At 43.8% G+C, this 18,657-nt stretch overlaps 1 protein-coding gene across 1 annotated transcript in view; it reads right to left on the bottom strand.

Moving 5' to 3' along the window:
- APP-BP1 (Nedd8-activating enzyme E1 regulatory subunit APP-BP1) overlaps nucleotides 1-18,657 on the bottom strand; it is a 93,870-nt gene that overhangs the window by 31,442 nt on the left and 43,771 nt on the right. Inside the window, exons 6-7 of the mRNA XM_080277988.1 lie at nucleotides 17,977-18,256; nucleotides 17,463-17,665 (exon numbers count right to left, since the gene is read on the bottom strand). Coding sequence (XP_080134114.1) covers nucleotides 17,463-17,665; nucleotides 17,977-18,256 — 483 coding nt within the window. The remainder of the gene's footprint in view (nucleotides 1-17,462; nucleotides 17,666-17,976; nucleotides 18,257-18,657) is intronic.

Raw genomic sequence — 18,657 nt, 5'->3', positions numbered from 1 at the left:
AAAAATCAAGCGTGAATTTTGAAAATTGTGCAAATTATGCACCTTGCAATTGCGCGACGTACAAGCACGTCGATAGGACTGGCAATTACAAAATGTTGCAACGTAGTCATACGTCAATGGGATGTCTCGGGTTAACCAAATCTGTAGCCTAACCCAAACCTGCCTATTAACCCTTTCCCATGAAGGGAGGAACGTAAATTCTGGCTGTGTGCGTAAATCTCGCTTGAGAGCTTTCAGAACAGTTGCGAAGACATTTTAATTCTAATGCTCATAGGAAAGTTACTACTCATCATAGAAAGGCCACTTTGGTCTCATTTTGAAGATGAAGAGTTTTGCTCTGTCATAAATTGTCCAAAAAGAGAATATATACAAAATAAAGTGCAAAAAAAGTGAGTAAAAGTTAGCTGACATGCTAAAGTTTTACACTGTCCTTTATAACAATATTCGCCAAGAAAAAAAACTATTCAAGAAGTAATATTTTTTGCTTCAATAAGTAGCAGAATAAATTTCCATCCATCCATCTATTGCCAGACGCCATGTATCCCAAATGGGGTGGCCAAGGGCTTAGAGTTAATTGTTTTACAGGGAGGGGCACTAATCCTCCATCAACCCCACTTGACACGTAGGGATGCTAACAGCATCTGGTGTTCCCAGGAATAAATTTCCTTTCCAATAATGCATTAATTGTTGGATTTTCTTAAATAATAATGCCACATATATACGCGAGAAAAAGGAGCATAAGTGTTCGGCGGGAGGTCAAAAAGTGTACATCCTACCTGTGAGAAACCTCACACCACACTCAGCCAAGCAAACCAAGTGAGCACGAACGCACCAGCTGTGGCAGGCTTAGCTTCACCCAGTTTTGCCCGTCATCCAACAAAAATGACGACTTCCTAAATATTTCTTTAGAGATTACATCAGATGATGGGCAAAGTCGTCATACTGACGTCAGAGGTTGACAAACGCATGACGACCCAGGTTGTCGTTGGCAAGTCTAAGGGTTAAAAACCTTCATGACCCCAACTAGACTACTGGTTAAGTTTCTTAAAGGAGTAGCCTACTGCACAGAGGTAAGGCAGACATTACAGTGGCATTAACCCAAGGCATCCCGACGAAGTATGGATACGTTGCCACATTTTGTCACAGTCACACCCGACAACGTATCCATACGTTTTGCAATTGAGAGGTCCATCATTGCACATTATTCAAGTTTCACTGGCGATTTTTGGTAGGCATATGTGGGAGACCTTCCTCTACCCAACACCAGGCAGGGAAAATGCCTGGCCTGACCCCCCCCTCCACCCTGCATGCCATTTTCTCAGCAACTCACCTGTTAGCAGTGACCTGGCCAATAAAGACATGTTGCACCATGGTCTCTCCAATGACGAAATTCAAGGCGAAAGTGATTCCCGAGGTGGAGGATAAAGGAAGAAACAAACCAGAGGAAGAAACAAGCAGAAGTGATGAGGCGGTAACGTCGTAAAAGAAGGTGCCATATGTCGATGTGTTTGGTGAGTGAACAATGCTTATACTGTCTATATTATTGTCTGAAAACCAATATACTCTTGTACCACATATAAATTCGTACCAAATAATTAAATATCTAACCAACTATGAATGGTTTGGAATAGTTACCCCTCCCATAGAAAATGTTTTCTCTGGAGCCTGGCCTGAGAGAACACGGTACATAGGTGAAGTTACTGTTACTTCTACCATATTTCTAAACTCAGTTGAGCACTTTCTCTCTGAATTTTCGATGTTTCTCATAAAAAGCGGAGGATTTAGCCAGAAAAAATCTTTTCGAAAATCTGCCGGAATTTGGGGGGGTCACTGGTGAAAAATTTGCCAGGATGCGGTGGGTTAAAGAGGTTTAAAGCAATATATAAGAATGCAGAAATAAAGTACTACAGGTATGCTCACTGAGAGCACAGCTTACTATACAGAGGTAAAGAAGCCATAAGAGCGCGAGTAAATAGCCTTAAAGCAATAAATACATCATCCACTCACTCAATGTAGAGTGATGCCATATGAACTCTACACTGAGTGACAAGCCAAATGGTTTCCTGTACCCTCGAAACCATTTACTATGCTGAGTGGTAACCATATAACTGGGGTTTCTGGCAGGGTTAAGTATCTCCAAGATTACCCTATCCAAAATCACTTAATCATGGCAGTCGTTTCAAAGAGCCTCGGAGGGCCCAATACCTGCCAAGGGCCCCAATCAAATGGGCAGATTTGCATGGCCATGTGGAATGTGAGAGGTGTGAATAAGGAGAGCAAGAAGGTGGAAGTGGTGAATGTGTTTAAGAGTACAAGATATGCTGTGATGGCAATGTGTGAAAAGTGCAAGATATGCTGTGATGGCAATGTGTGAAAAGAAGATGAAAGCGTGCACAGTGGAGGAGTGGGAGGGTGCGAAATGTGTAAGATTGGAAAAGAATGGGCGAGGAAGATGCAAGGAAGGAGTTGCTTTGTTGATGAATGAGGCGTGGCTGAGTGGAATGAGAGACTACAATGTGTCAGCTCGAGGTGTATGTATGTCAAGTTCAAGTTTGAGAAGGTGAAAGTGGCAGTGATTATAGTATATGCACTGTGTGAGGACAAAAGTGAGAAAGAGAGACAGATTTTGGGATGAGCTGGATGAAGTAATGGGAGAAATGACCAGGAGCTACAAGGTGATCATAATGGGGGATATGAATCAAAGAGTAGGCACTGGTCCTGAGGATGACATAATGCGATGTTATGGAGTACCAGATGAAAATGATAATGGGAAGCGACTAAAGGATATGTGTCACGAAAGGAGGTTGTGCATTTGTAACTCATATTTTCAAACACAAAGATGCGCATAAATATACAGTACAATCCCTGCTATCCGGTATCCAGACAAACGGAATACTCAGAAAAACGGGAAAATTCAAGGGATGGTAAAAATGTCAGTAAGTTATAACTGTGCGCCAATTTGAATTGACCGCCAAATCAGTGAACTGGAATGAAATGGATCTGAACAGACTGTGGAATGCATATAGGGATTGTTTAGTCAGCTATGCTAGAGTGGTGTGTGGTGTGGCAAGAGTAACAACAAAGAAGAAATGTACAGCATGGTGGGATGAGGAGGTTAAGAGAGAGGTGGAGGAAAAGAGAAAGAAGTGGCTAAAGTGGTTACAGGATAGGGATTCAGTTGAAGTATGTTGTGAGCAAGAAAAACATAAAGAGCCTAGTGAAGAGTAAAGGTGAAGAGTGGAGTCATCAGCGTATGAGTGGATAGGGTTAGATGTACAGCTTAGAAGATCATTGATGAATAAAAGGAAGAGAGTTGGTGATAGGACAGAGCCCTGAGGAACACCACTGTTGATAGATCTAGGAGACGAACGATGGCCGTCTACAACAGCAGCTATAGAACGACCAGAAAGGAAGCTAGCAATGAAGGCACAGATAGAAGGATAGAAACCGTAGGAGGGCAGTTTGGAAATTAAAGATTTATGCCAGACTCGATCGAAAGCCTTTGAGATGTCAAGTGCAATGGCAAAGCTTTCGCCAAAGTCCCGAAAGGAGGATGACCAGGAGTCTGAAAGGTAGGTGAGAAGATCGCCAGTGGAGCGTCCCTGACGGAACCCGTACTGACAATCGGAAAGAAGGTTGTGATAGGAAAGATGCCTTAAAATTTTTCAATTGAGAACTGACTCGAAAACTTTTGAAATACAGGACGTTAAAGCAACTGGACGATAGTTGGAGGGTTGGGAGTGGTCACCCTTCTCTGGGACTGGCTGAATGAGAGCAAACTTCCAGCAAGAAGGAAAGGTACAAGTTGACAGATAAAGGCGAAAGAGTTTGCCTAGGCAGGGTGTAAGCACAGAAGCACAGTTCTTGAGAACAACAGGAGGGACTCCATCAGGCCCATATGCCTTGTTAGTACTGAGGCCAGTGATGGCAGAAAATACATCAACTGAAGAAATTTTAATGTCAGCCATGGTATTCATAGGGACATCTGTCTTCTTAGTGTAATAGGAAAAGTATATGGTAGGATACTAATTGACAGAGTTAGAGAAATAACAGAGGAATTAGGTGGAGAAACGGGAGGTTTTGGAAAGGGAAGAGGTTGTGCAGATCAGATATTCATTCTTAGGTCTTTAGTGGAAAAGTTTCTAGAGAAGGGAAAGAAGTTGTATGTGGCCTTCATGGATTGGGAGAAAGCATATGACAGGGTGGATAGACAAGGATTGTGGAAAATATTAAGAATATATGAAGTAAATGGGATGTTGAATGCTGTGAAGAGTATGTATGAAGGTGGTAAGGATGCAGTGAATTTGCTAAATGAAGGTTGGAAGGTCTTTGAGAGAGGTGAAGTCAGTGAATGTACAGCGAGGTTGGATGGTGAGGAATTGGAAAATGTGAGTACGTTTAAGTACTTGGGTAGTGTGATGAGTAAGGATGGAGGTTTGGAGGGTGAAGTGCTTGAAAGGGTACAGCAGGGAAGAAAGGTTGCTGGTTCTTTGAAAGCAGTGATAAGAAACAGGGAAGTGAGCATGGAAGTGAAAAAGTTACTACATGATAGTATTGTCATACCAACTCTAACGTACGGAAGTGAAGCTTGGACGTTGTTGGAAGGACACAAGTCAAGAGTGAGAGCAGTGGAAATGAGTTATTTAAGAGGAGCCTGTGGAGTCACATGGAGAGACAGGCTGACGAATGAGGATATAAAGGAACGTTGTGGTGTTGATGTGGATGTGATAGGGAGCGTTATGAGGAACACACTGAGGTGGTTTGGCCATGTGGAGATGATGGAGGGTGAAAGACTGACGAAGAGAATGTATGTGAGTGAGGTGGAGGGGGGAAGAGGGAGGGGGAGGCCGAGGATGAGATGGAGGGATGGGGTGGACAGGTATATGAGAGAGGGGGGTGTGAGTTGGGAGCAGGGCAGTGAAATGGCAGGGGACAGGGCGACTTGGAGGCGATTTGTTTGTGGCCACCCCAAACGGGATTGAGGCGTCTGGCAATAGACAGATAGATAGATAGAAGGTTGGATTGAAACAGGGATGTGTCATGTCTCCATGGTTGTTCAGTCTGTATATGGATGGGGTTATAAAAGAGATACAAGGTAGGGCAATGGATGTTGCAGAGGCCCTAATGAGAGAGGGATGTGTGGAAACTCCCTGTACTATTGTTTGCAGATGATACTATGTTGTTAAGTGATGATGAAGGGGAGCTGCAAAGCTTGGTGAATGAGTTTGGGAGAGTTTGTAAGAAATGGAATCTAAAGGTGAATGTAAGGAGGAGTAAAGTTACAGTCTTTGAGAAAAATGAAGTCCCTGAATGTACAGTGCAGTTGGATGACGAGGAAATGGAAAATGTGAGTGCATTCAAGTACTTCTGTAGTGTGATGAGTAAGGATGGAAGTTTAGAGGATGAAGTGCTTGAAAGGGTACAACAAGGAAGAAAGGTTGCTGGTTCTTTGAATGCAGTGATAAGAACAGGGAAGTGAAAAGTTACTGCATGCCAGTATTATGATACCAACTATAACGTATGGAAGTGAAACTTGGACCTTGTTGGAGAGACACAAGTCAAGAATAGGAGCAGTGGAAATGAGTTACAGTATTTGAGAGACGCATGTGGACACATGGAGAGACAGACTGACAAATGAGGAAATGAATGAGAATTGTGGTGTGGATGTGCATGTGATAGGAAGCATCAGGAGAAACACACTGAGGTGGTTTGGCCATATGGAGAGGATGGAGGGCGGGAGACTGATAAGGAAAGTGTATGTGTGAGGTGGAAGGGGGGGAGAGGGAGGGAGAGGCCAAGGATGAGGTGGAGGGATAGAGTGGAGAGGTATATGAGAAACGGGGGTGTGAGCTGGGACCAGGGCAGTGAAATGGTGGGGGACAGGGCAGCATGGAGGTGATCTGTTTGTGGCCACCCCATACGGGATTAAGGTGTCTGGCAATAGATGGGTAGATAGACGTACAGTGTATATTTTACAGGAACGGACTTGTTGCATTAAAGGATCGGTCTTCCCCCCTGTTAGTCCACAGCATCAAAGGTCAACTGTACATGATACACTAAATCATCTGAAAATGTATCTGTGCTGGCAAAGAGGAGAAAATCTAGATGACAGGAATGCATGTTTGCTTTGTTGGACAAAATTACTATGCTTACAATTCCTAAATATCTGTTTTATTTTCTGCAAAACAGCTGAATTTGCAAGTGAGGGATGGAGTGACGATAGGTGGGGAAGAAATAGATGGGCAGGTTGTGGTTGTATACGTTTCGTTTTGTTTCGTTTTTAAAGGCTCCACCATGCTTGCATGTGTCGGCCTTGGTCACCTAATGGCGGCTCTCCACGCTGCACAATCCATTGCAGCCTCCCTGTTCAGTCCCTTAACCCTAAGGTCACACTTAATGACCTCGTCCCACGTCTTTCTCGGTCTACCCCTCATAACCCCACCCCCAATATTAACACTTCTCACCTTCCTCACCCAATTATCATCCCCCATCCTCTCCACATGTCCAAACCGCCTCAATCTACCTCTCCTCATCACAACACCAATACACTCCAGTCCCATCCTACCTCTCAACTATTCCATTGTAAACCCAGCCCCTCCAGGCCTTGGACGCAGGGACGCACTGCACATCCACCTAATCATTGTCAGTTCTGTATGTCTGAGCTGGCGAATGTCTTCCTCCCTCACTGCCCAGGTCTCACTGCCATACAGCATTACACTCCTAACACATGCTGCATACAAAGACCCCTTAGCACATAGGGAGAGCCCTCTCAATGTCAGGAGAGGCAAGAGCTCCCTGAACTTCTTCCAACCACTTTTCACCCTAGCCACAGAGCTAGCTCCAGCCCCACCTCCAGCACACAACATAACTCCCAAGTAACAAAACTCTTCCACACACTCAAGAGATTCACCAGCAAGTTCAATCCTTTCATGTCTGATGATCTCCACCTGCTCACCCCGGCACGTCATACACATAAAATCAGCATTATCTCGCAGTCTACCTCTGATACCACTACATCTCTTATGCACCCATTTATCACACACACCGCACAAGATGGAATTACTTCCCATGCCCTTTTGGCAAACTGCACATGGCCACTCTCCCTCGTCTTTGACAGTACCGCCACCAACCCTAGATATCATCACTTTTGTTTTATCTGCATTTACCCTTAAACCCTTTTGCCCCATACCATCTCTCCACTTCCTAAACCTTTCCTCCGCCTCCCTTTCATTCTCTGCAATCAACACCAAATCAACACAGCTGACAAGTGATGTAATAATTCTATTGCACAGTACAACATCTTTTCTAATGTATACCATCAGTTTACCAATTAATATTCAAAATTTGTTTTTTAATTTTTTTGGATGTTTTAATAGTAAAATATTGGATAATAATTAAAAGAATGGGCTTCCCAAGGTACAGTAAGGCACTGCAAGTGTGTACTTATCAGTCAGCTCATTAGGTAGAAAACCATACTGGTACCAAACAATTTAGCCTCACGAAGGGCATGCTATTTTTCAGTGGATTTACTCATCTCACTTTTCACATAAAAATTCCTAGAGCTGGGGTTCCTGGAAGGTTATATTATAAATCGTGGCATTTCCTACATTATATTCTGATATCAGTGTCTTATAATGTTCACCTTTTTCAAGTTGATTGTGTATGTCCTGCTTCTGATTCATGGTGAGCACAACACACCTACATTTAGCTTGCACTTTAGACATCAAGGAGTATATAAATCATTGTCTATCACAACACAACAGCAAGAGAGCTTGTCTAATACTGGTTGTGGTGGCGTGGATGGTGACCGAATTAGGAGGGAAAGAAGGGGGGGAGTGGAGGTCTGAGAAGGGGACTAATGCCTTCACCTCACTTTGCCTGACTTCATCCAGTCTAACATGACAATGTGACTATCCCATGAAGTGGTGGATATTCAAAGTGGCAGTCAGTAATATATTTTTACTATATTTTGCCAGTCTATGAACTTTCCCGGCTGCTGGATAATCCCAGTTATCTGGATATTGGATATCTGGGGGTGTACTGTACATGGTTTCCTGGGTTATAGGAAACCATGTGGCTTGTTGCTTACTGTAGTCACCTGATGGTAGCATTTCATGAGTGAGAAGATCATGGGTGCCCCTGCCTACCACAGGGAATACTGTACATGAGTGATATTCTTTTTTCCTTTAGTCCCACGTGTTGACATCTCACAATGTATCAGCAAAGATCATTGCTGCTTATGTGAACCCTTTCACGTAAAGGGGTGTGCGTAAATTCTGGCTGTGGCACACAAGTCTCGCTCAAGAGCTTTCAGAAGTCATGTAGAGATATTTTACTTCTAATGCTCGTAGGAAAGTTACTACTCATTGCAGAAAGGCCAATTTGGTCTCGTTTTGAATATGAAGAGTTTTGCTCTGTCATACATTGTTCAGAAAGACAACAGAGGTATATATAAAATAAAATGCAAAAAAATTGAGTAGAAGTTATCTGACATGCTAAAGTTTTACACTTACCTTTAAAAACATATTTGCCCCCAAAAAACCTATTCAAGAAATAATAATATTTTTTGCTTCAGTACAGAGCAGAATAAATTTCCTTTCCAAAGATGCATTATTTGTTGTATTTTCTTCAATAATAACGCCCTATAAATACAAGAGAAAAAGGAGCATAAGTGTTCAGTGGGAGGTCACAAAGGGTACATCCAACCTGTGAGGAGCCTCACAAAACACTGACAAGAGCAAAAAAGTGAGCATGCATGTACCAACTGTGGCAGGCTTAGCTCTGCCCATTTTTGCCTGTCATTCAACAAAAATGGCAACTCCCTAAGTATTTCTTTAGAGACTACATCGGATGACAGGCAAAGTCATCATACTGACATCAGAGGTTGACAAACGAATGACGGGACAGCCCATCATCGGTATGTGAGAGGGTTAAAAGTAAAAAATAAAACAAGTACATTTGGAGTGTAATGCTGTATAACAGAAACCTGGGCAGTAAAGGAGGGGGATATTCATAGGCTCACATGTACAGTAATGACCATGATTGGATGGATGTGTAGTGTGTCCTTGAATGTGATGCCTGGGGGGGTATGATTATGACTGCAGACCTGACAGAAAGGATGGGACTGGAATGTATTGGTGTTGCGATGGGGAGGGGTAGATAGAGATGGTTTGGGCATGTTGAGAGGATGGAGAAAGACAATTGGGTGTGGAAGGTGAGAAGCGTGAACATCTGGGGTAGGGTTGAGAGGGGTTGAGGGAGGCAGGCTGTAAATAACCTGGAACAAGGTCAAAGAGTGTGACCTCAGGGATAAGGAACTGGATAGGGAGGCTACCAGACATCGAGTAGCATGGAGAGCTGCCATTAGTTAACCAAAGCAAACGCATGCAAGCATGGTGAAGCCTTTATAAACAATACAAACGATACGAGTATTCCATAAAAATTTTTACTGATTGCTGAAGGATACTTTTATTTGTTGCTGTTGTGCCCCCAGCCTCTTTTGTACATGAACTCAACTGACTGCTAAAAAACAGAGCAAAACACTTACCCACGAGTGACATGTCCATTTCCTTTAAAATAACTTCCTTTTCTAAATACTGCCCTGATAAAAAAAAAAAAAAAAAAATTACACTGCAATATACAAGAAGTGTATGAGCATCTAAAGACAGTATAAACACCACAATTATTATTACCATCATTCATTATCTTCCCTACCGTGGTGCCTATATTCTCATCGGGCAAGAAGGCTCCATAACACTCTTCCTTAACAATTTATTTTCCAAACTACAGATTAATATCCCCTGGTTTTCATCTTATGTCTTTTCAATATCAACATAGATTGCAAGAATCACACACAAGAATATAGTAACACAGCAGAATCAGAAATAAATTGGTAAGGAACAGGTGTTGGTAAGCTCCCTAACCATACTGGAATACAGCCCTGAATCCATGGGACTGTAAAAGACAAAAACAAATTAGATACTGTCATACGGTGCTATTTCGGACACCTGACCACCGGTCTCCTATGTTTTTTTCTTTAATTTATAAAAAATATTCACTCTTAACTTACATGTTCAGTTTTTTTCAGAGATGCTGTATGCTTTGTACTTTAATTCTGTGGAGTTGTTACTTTTTCTACTCTTTGTTTTTGTCCCTTTTCCTTTTGTTATTGTCACTTTGTTCTTATAGCTTGTTTTTCCAGCAGAGCTGGTGGGAAAATATTAAGGTGCTGATACCAGACTTAAACACAACTGACAACAACCAAATTTTTTCTGGAAGTTTATAGACTAATAAGGTTTGTGTACCCAAAATTTTATTAAATTTGATCAATAATTACCCTCCGAAAAAGAATACATAAAAGTCCCGGGTTATGCCAGACAGTGGCACAATTACTGAAGCATTTCCCGTTAATTCAACCTTGCATCTCTTTGAAACTTACAAGGGCCTTTTTTTTCTCATTTATGTCCACTGATGGTAAGAAATTACAAGAAAGCCATGGAAAGGGCCACAAAGTTTAAGCACTACTCTCAAGAGAACCCTAAAACGCGGCTGTGTACGGCCGATCCCCCCGCTGTGGCGGGGTTGTAGCGGGGACTGAGTACCTGTGGGAAAATATTTGCCAAAAATCAGAGATTAACCCTAGAGCATTAAAATTTTTATGGCTTATAGTACTTACATTCAGCTTTCTCCTGAGACACATGTTGAGCCTTCGTGGACTACCAAAAGACTTGTGAAGACTTGCAAAGTTGGGTAACAAAGTCTTCACTTTCACACCTCCAGAAACCCGGTTTTCTTTCTACCACAGCCTCAATCTGTCACAGTACACTTTATACAACAACGTACAGGTTGTTTGGAATCCGTATTTGTACAATAAGCACTGAAAATAAGGCTAAAATGAACGGAGCGCACGGCCGACATGCAGCGAGGCGGCGATCTTCCCGTCACTATTGACACATTTGCCTTTTCACGGCTAAAAACACGTATACTACATTATTTTCCATCATAGTACTTCGCAAACGTTCGCCTGTCACTATTACGGCCATAAAAATCACTGTCACTGCCAGTATTGTGGATCGGGACTGAGGAAGACCACCGCGGCGCGAGTTTATTCAGCCTTACAGCAGCCACTTTATTCTCGCTCCGGTCGGCCACTCGCACTTCATTTCTATCGCTCACTTTCACTCTAGCTGTCCGTTTTTTGCCTTATTCATCAGTGTCACTGTCCATTGTTATAAAAATAATATTTTCTACACAACAAACTGTCACTGTCAGAACATAGAATAGGAACATATGCTTTCAACTTCTTACACTGGAGTGACTGTCACTCGCAATACATATATTATTACTATGTACAATTATTTACACCAAAAAACAGTCACTGTCAGTGCTTTTACAAGTACATACACTAATTTACACTCATCAGACTGTCACTGTCAGTACGTAAAAGAAAACTAAACACTAGTATCACTGTCACTCTCAGTATTATTTCCAAGAATCTTACCCTTATTTTCAATATCTAGTCAGGCTGTGGTAGTCAAAGAAACACAGGTAAGCACTCTTTGCACTGCAAGGAGGTGCGCCTAAAGGTTCTGTCCTGCCTGGTAGTGTGGTTGCACACATGACACCTCCTCAGTGCTTTTCCCCTCTTGGCAGTGGCAGGCAGTGGCTCAAGGCGGTGTCGCTGAAGGTAGGCCTGACACCGTAGGCGGTCTGGAGGTGTCTGAGGGTGGCGTTTGGGACCTGTTGCAAGTACCTGGCCATAACGCTGAAGCAGCTGGTAGACACAAGTCTTAGAAAATCTTCGGAGAGAGTAGTTTGCTGGCTTCCTGTTCTTGATTTTATACAGGATGAAGGCGTTCAGCATGCACATATCAATCAAGTGCAAGAACACCTTCCTGTACCAACGACGATTCTTCCTCAGGCAGTCTATCTCTCCGATCATCATGTCAGACTTGTCCACCAGCCGCATATTGACATTGTAGTCAATGACAGCATCAGGCTTCAATACAGGCTCGCCAGCCCTTCTGTCGACCTTCCCTGTGGCCAGCATTTCCCCCTTGTGTACTGTGGTGAGCACATTCACGACTCTCCTATCATGCCACCTGATCGCAAGCATCTTGTCAGTTTTCTTCCGGTGCACGTCTCCCCGCTTTGATTTTTCAGCCTCGGGGAAGGCAGGGTAGTGTGCCCTATTGCTCCTGACAGTGCCACAGGATCCGACGCCGTGTTCAGAAAGGTACTTGGCGAGTTTAGGAGTTGTATAGTAATTGTCCGTATACAGGACATGCTTCTCGCCAAAGTACTTTTCCAAAAGCACTTTCACCACAGAACCAGAGAATCCAAGGGGGTCAGTCTTGTACAAATCGACATTGCTGGCGGTGTAAATCACGAAGTCTAAGATGAACCCCGTCTTGCAGTCACACAGCACGAAAAACTTGATTCCAAAGCGGTGCCGTTGGCTTGGAATATACTGCACAAACCGAAGACGGCCCCTGAACAAAACCAAGGACTCGTCAATCACCACTTTCTTGAAAGGGCGCAGGAACCTCGTAAACTTATCCTTGATCAAGTTCAGGATTCCCCTCACTTTCCATAATGGGTCAGTTCGGGAAGGCTCATCATTGTTCGCGAAGTGAAGGTAAGTCATGAGCTGCCTAAAACGATCGCGGCTCATGTATTTATTGAAGACTGGTGTTGGGCAAAGATCGTCTGAACTCCAGTATTTCTCCAGCTTATGTTTCCAATTGTGGGGCATCAATAACATCAACCCAATAAATACAAAGAGTTCCCTGATCGTTAGAGGCACCCATGCTGCCATCCGCGACGTGGATGGCGTTGCTGCCTCACCTTCTCCTTCACGAACTGCAGCAGATTGCCCCTCGTACCTGTTCGTCTTAGTACAAATCTGCTCCATTACCTCGTTGTCAAGGAAGGCCAACAGGTAGTCCAAGCATTCACCATCCTCTTGGACAGGGAAGTCAGCCTGAACTCCACACCCACTGTCATCAAAGGGCAGATCTTCCGGCACAAAATCTGAGCCCTCTGACCACACGAAGGCATCAAGAGTGCCCTGCCTAGGCTGGGAGGTGCTGGGGGCGGCAGGGGGTGAGGCAGGTCGTGTGGGAGTGGGTGAGGCAGGCGGTGAGACAGTGCGTGAGGCAGAGGCTGTCCTAGGTCGTGTTGGTGTAGTGGTGGTGGTGGTGGGGAGATTATCTGAGGGTTCAAGGTCACTCGCGGTGGCGTGACTGGCAAGTTGCCTAGTGCGAGTTTCCTTACGAGCTAGCCTTACACTAGGGGACAAAGTTCTAGCTCTACTACCACGAACACTGGGCCTACGGAAACCTCTACTACGTAAAGTCGAAGGTCTACTTCCCTTCCGAGGTGGTGAAGGCGACTCTGAAGACTCAGGAGACAGGGCAGCTGAAGAGGAGGACGAGAGAATGGGGCTGGGAGTGCGTGGCGGGCTGGCGGTGGCGTGACGTGGCGTAGGGGACAATGGCTGTGAACCGGGGTCACCAATCCTTTTCCTCTTGGCCCCCTTTCCATATTCTAAGCCCCTTTTCACAGGAGCCTTGCCTGTTGAGGTGCTTGGCACAGAAACAGTCACTTCTGGCACAGACTCAGCACTCGATTGCGTGTCAGACTCTGCCAGGCTTGATCAAACACCGACGTCACTCCCATAATCCATGGACGCTTTCAATAGTTCACTGGCTATTGCAGAGCCACTCAGTCCCTTAGCAGTTCCTGGTAAGGTTTTGAACGGGGTTGAGGTCACAAAACCCTTTTTCGGAGGGCTGGAAGGCACAGACTCGGAAGAGCTTGAATTTGACATGGTGTAACCGTGGAAGATTCGCGTGGACTGACGCTAAACAGGGGCAAACCGCGCGAAAAAATCATAGTGTGACAACTGGGGAAACAAGCGTTTCCCAATAGCAGAAAGTGCTTGCGAGATGACGGCGCAGATTGACACGTATGAGCCGTCCGCGCGCTGCCATATCGCACGACGAGGGAGGGCCGCGCATCGGTGCGTGGGTGGGTAAAAAAAATTAAACTTGGCAACAACCGAGGTCAGTAGTACAAAGGTCAAGTGTGCTAAACGTAGCTCAAGGGTGGCGGTACTGATAGACAATACCAGCTGGAGCCTGCTTGCCCGCAGTTATTCAAAATTAACTCAAATCGCAAACGCGACGATCCGCCGTTCTGTCCTTTGGGCTGACCGTCGCAAAAGCGACGATCCGCGTTTAAGGGGTTAATGCAGCTGTTCAATCTGCTCTGGAAGGACGGATGACTGTTCGCAAAGCTGCCATTAAGGCTGGGTTACACATTCAAGAATCGGAGCCACGATGCTTCACGACAAGCCAAAATGGTGGGCATTGTGTAGAAACAGCATATACTGCGAATGTATTCAGAGCGCTTCGTGAGATAATCCCCAGGGTTCTTGGTGTGTGGCGGGAAAGTCCCAATGCATGCCGAAAGTTTTTGGCTGCCAAAAACTTTCGTGGCCTACACTGACAAGTATCAGAATTCGTGAAACAACCAAGAATATCTTATTGACACCATTGTGGTATCGTAATAGCAACTTAAAAGTATCGGTGTGATTCTTGGTGGTTCAGAAAACACAACGAAGGAACAACGATGTCCGTAGTGTTAAAAAACGGTTTACGAAGACATTGCGAATCGGCAACGTTACCCTCTTGACCAACTGTCCTGCGTACCGATGTGGGAGGGGAGGCGTGGCTCAATTGGTAGAGAGGTGGCCTGCCGTTCCAACGGACCCAGGTTCAAATCCCCGCTGGGGCAGGGAACAGTTTAAGGATTTGAATTTCATTAAATCAAGCTTTACTGATCTACCAGAAGACCCGCCGACATGTCGTAAAAATACCCCCGCTAATACCAATACACCAGTCCTGAATGAGACAGCCCTAGCATGTATTCAATATAGACGGTGGGTGTTAGCGCCGAAGTGGTGACATGAAGAGGTGTATGGTGTGTAGGAGGACTGTTGGGCCTTGATAGCAGGCTGTGAAGCCAATGCCCAGAGTTGAACACACACACATACAAAAGGGGGGGGGGGCTGGGGGGCTCGTTCCCAGTTGTGCCTCTGTCAGAGCTGCTGTGTGCTTCTCACACTGTCACTGACCAATACACCAGTCCTGAATGAGACAGCCCTAGCATGTATTCAATATAGACGGTGGGTGTTAGCGCCGAAGTGGTGACATGAAGAGGTGTATGGTGTGTAGGAGGACTGTTGGGCCTTGATAGCAGGCTGTGAAGCCAATGCCCAGAGTTGAACACACACACATACAAAAGGGGGGGGGGCTGGGGGGCTCGTTCCCAGTTGTGCCTCTGTCAGAGCTGCTGTGTGCTTCTCACACTGTCACTGACACCTTCAGTATGGTTCACCCTTCAAAGGTGCAGAGAAGCTCATCACAAGAGGAACCCACCACCAGTGCTACTCTATCCCTTGGTGATGATCATGAAGTGTTGGAGATCCCTCCAACTATTCCTCCTCCAGCAGCAGGTGTTGTATGAGACCTGGATGATGAAAACGAAGAAACTGCGTCAGGTCATCAACACGGACCACTCACCCAGCAGGAGAGTGATGAGGATGACAGCACCGAGCTCCCACGCAGAACCAGGAAGAGGAAGAAGAAAGCTACATCTCTTCTCCTCGATGAGGAAGTGGAGATGGAGCTGGGGGAGTGGTTCAAGGATCACTCATGCCTCTACAACAAGGGGCTCAAGAGCTACAAGAATGTGGCCATGAAAAACCAAATGTATGAAGAAAAAGACGCTAGCCTCACGCCACCACTGACAGGTACTTTGTGAGTTATTTAACTTCGTAAAACAATAAGTTACGCTGGCAAAAATAAATTTTGTATATGTCTGCACATGAAACATTGAATTACTAATATTAAATGAAATTAATAGATAGTGTATTTTTATATGCTTGTAAATATTGTATATTGTGTATTTCTATATTTCTATGTATATCACCGGGACACCGGTGCTACGAACCGTGCAAGACATTCGGCAAAAAACGTAAGTACATCGTATTAGCATCATGCTGGTGACTTGTTGTTTATGTGATAATCTTGGTGAATCAGGAGGCATCCTTGGTGATACAATTACGACATTCTTAATGCGATTGTAACTCTGTCGTGATAATCGTCGCAACATTGTTAGCAATTCTTACAGCCATCTTGGACGATCACGAACCATCAGCAATCGTGGCATTTTCACCACGAATCCCACCCTTTTGCCTGTTGTGAAGCGTTCCAATTCTTGAATGTGTAAACCAAGCCTAAGTTTAATATGCCCCACAGCACAGTCTTGGACAGAAAGAAGGCCACAACTGAAGGGTTGCACATTTGTCAACCACGACATCCCACCTCACTAACAAGGGAAGAGGAAGAAGCAATTGCCCAAAATGTAGCAACTCTTGGGGACTATGGACAGGCATTTGACTCCATGGACCTCATGAATTTCATTCAAGTACATCTGGACACAACAGCCAGGATGGTTGTGCCTTTCGACAACAACCTACCAGGGTAGGGCTGGGTTGCTGGGTTTTATAAGAGGAATTGCCAAATTCTTACCAAAAGACACTGTTAGAAAATCAGTCGAAAATGTGCCGCCATCACCAAAGAGCAAATTCAAGACTACTTCTTCCACCTACAAGACTCCTTGTCTGGCATTCCTCCATCAAACATCATAAATTACCATGAGACAAACCTACAGGATGATCCCAACTAAAATATGCAGCTCTTTAGTAGGGAATCAAGTATGCAGAGAGGGTTATGAACATAGGCATGACTAATACCTCCATCATGTTCGCCAGTACTGTGGCCAGGCAAATGCTTACCCATTACATTGTCTACATGGCTGGGCGTCTCATGGATACATGGACTACAGGAGGTCCAAGCAACTGTCACTATAACTGCATTCTATAACTAAACTTGCTTTGTTAATTTAAAAAAAAATAAATAAATAAATAACAGTAGGTTTTATAAATATTTTATTTTCATTAAAAAATTTGATTCATAAAAATTTCCAAAAAATTCCATCTTAAGTTTTTTTTCAGTAAATTTATACTTGATTTAAATATTTTATAACATTACTGTTTGTAAAAATAGTTATTATTTGGTTGAAGGGCATATTAAATGAGACTTTAAGGTACTGTCCGAAACAGCCCTGAAGCCAAGATTTTCCGAAGTGTTGGTTAAAAAATTTGCCTTTTTTTTTTTTTTTTTTTTTTTTTAAATCATAGAACATTCTTCTTTGCACCATTTTATTCTCAAAACATTATTCTAGATCCATGGAATAAATGTGGATCCTATGTTAACTACAATGTGTTCTCTGTAGCAAATTTTTTTTTAAATGTCCAAAATAGCCCCATCTGACAGTATACGATTGCAATACTGAAACAGATGACATTTACAGTACACAAAGCCAATTCTTACCAATTTCACTAAGGTTGATGCTACCCTTGTACTCCTCTGCAATAGCTTTGCCCTTGACTACTCTTAGGGCATGAGCGTTCTTACAGAAGGTCTTAACATTACTTTCTAATGCTGTCATGACCTTCCTGGGCCCCAGCTGCTGACTGTGCTCCTGGACCCGACGCAATACCCAGTCAGCGTCTTGTGCCGCCTGTTCCCGGTACCTGCCACAGCAACATGGCCATCAGTACTCCATAACCTTGCTCCATTCTATACACCTGCCTCTACTTCTCCTCATATGACTCACCATATCCCATTCTATACAACAGTTGCATTTCTCCCACTCATATTAATCACTTATAGCAAGTCAATGGAGCAAAATAATTCTACAAGGACAAGTTTGTTTCATCAAGCTGTCTCATCAGGTGGACACAAAATATTCACATACTCTGCATTACATGTCTCACTTATATATGGAAATATACTGTGTACCATCATCATCACAATTTCTAACATTAAATACATAAATACTCACAGATTTTGTACTTTGATATATTTCTCTGAGTCAGCAGTCATGTCAGGAATGGTACCACGGATGGGCAAAGCACCTCGGCCCTCTGAGGTGACAAACTCATGAAGGGCACGAGCCATGATCCAGAAGGGTTTGGTGGTTGGACTTGGCGTGATGGAGGAAGCCTCATTTAAGATAGATTGCACCCCTGATGGAATATTTGTTGGAAGCAGAGATGTGTTCACTGCTTTTACTGCCTCCTCAAAGTTCTCTTCTGTCTCTCCACCTTTTTTTTCCCTCATGCCTGAAAGATTGAAAACCTAAATATTACTATGATAGTACGAGCATGTGCAGTCGACAGCAGAAGTCATCCCTATCAGCGTGTGAACTACGAGCCTGTTGACCTGGTAACTCAGTGTGAAATAAAATTGCCTGGTATAATTTAAATGGATAATATTTAACATTTGTGAGCCAGAGATAAGTTATATCTCAGTTTATGATAATATTAATGTACAGCACGTGAGATGATATTCTTACTGGAAAATGTGACATTATTGTATGAATATTATTTCGTAGGGACTTGGATATAAAGGATTTGTACTACTGATTGCCAACGAGTACTTTAGGAAACATTACTATTTATCATGAGTGCTAAAGATGAGGTTACAAGATATTAATTATGAAGCCAGTCAGCTAGCAGAAAAA

This window comes from Coenobita brevimanus, chromosome 71 (assembly GCF_032717465.1).
Source record: "Coenobita brevimanus isolate Jiangsu-jjx chromosome 71, ASM3271746v2, whole genome shotgun sequence".
NCBI classification, from domain to species: Eukaryota; Metazoa; Arthropoda; class Malacostraca; order Decapoda; family Coenobitidae; genus Coenobita; species Coenobita brevimanus.
The sequence above is the reverse complement of the archived record's forward strand: the minus strand, read 5'-3'. Positions and strand labels throughout refer to the sequence as shown.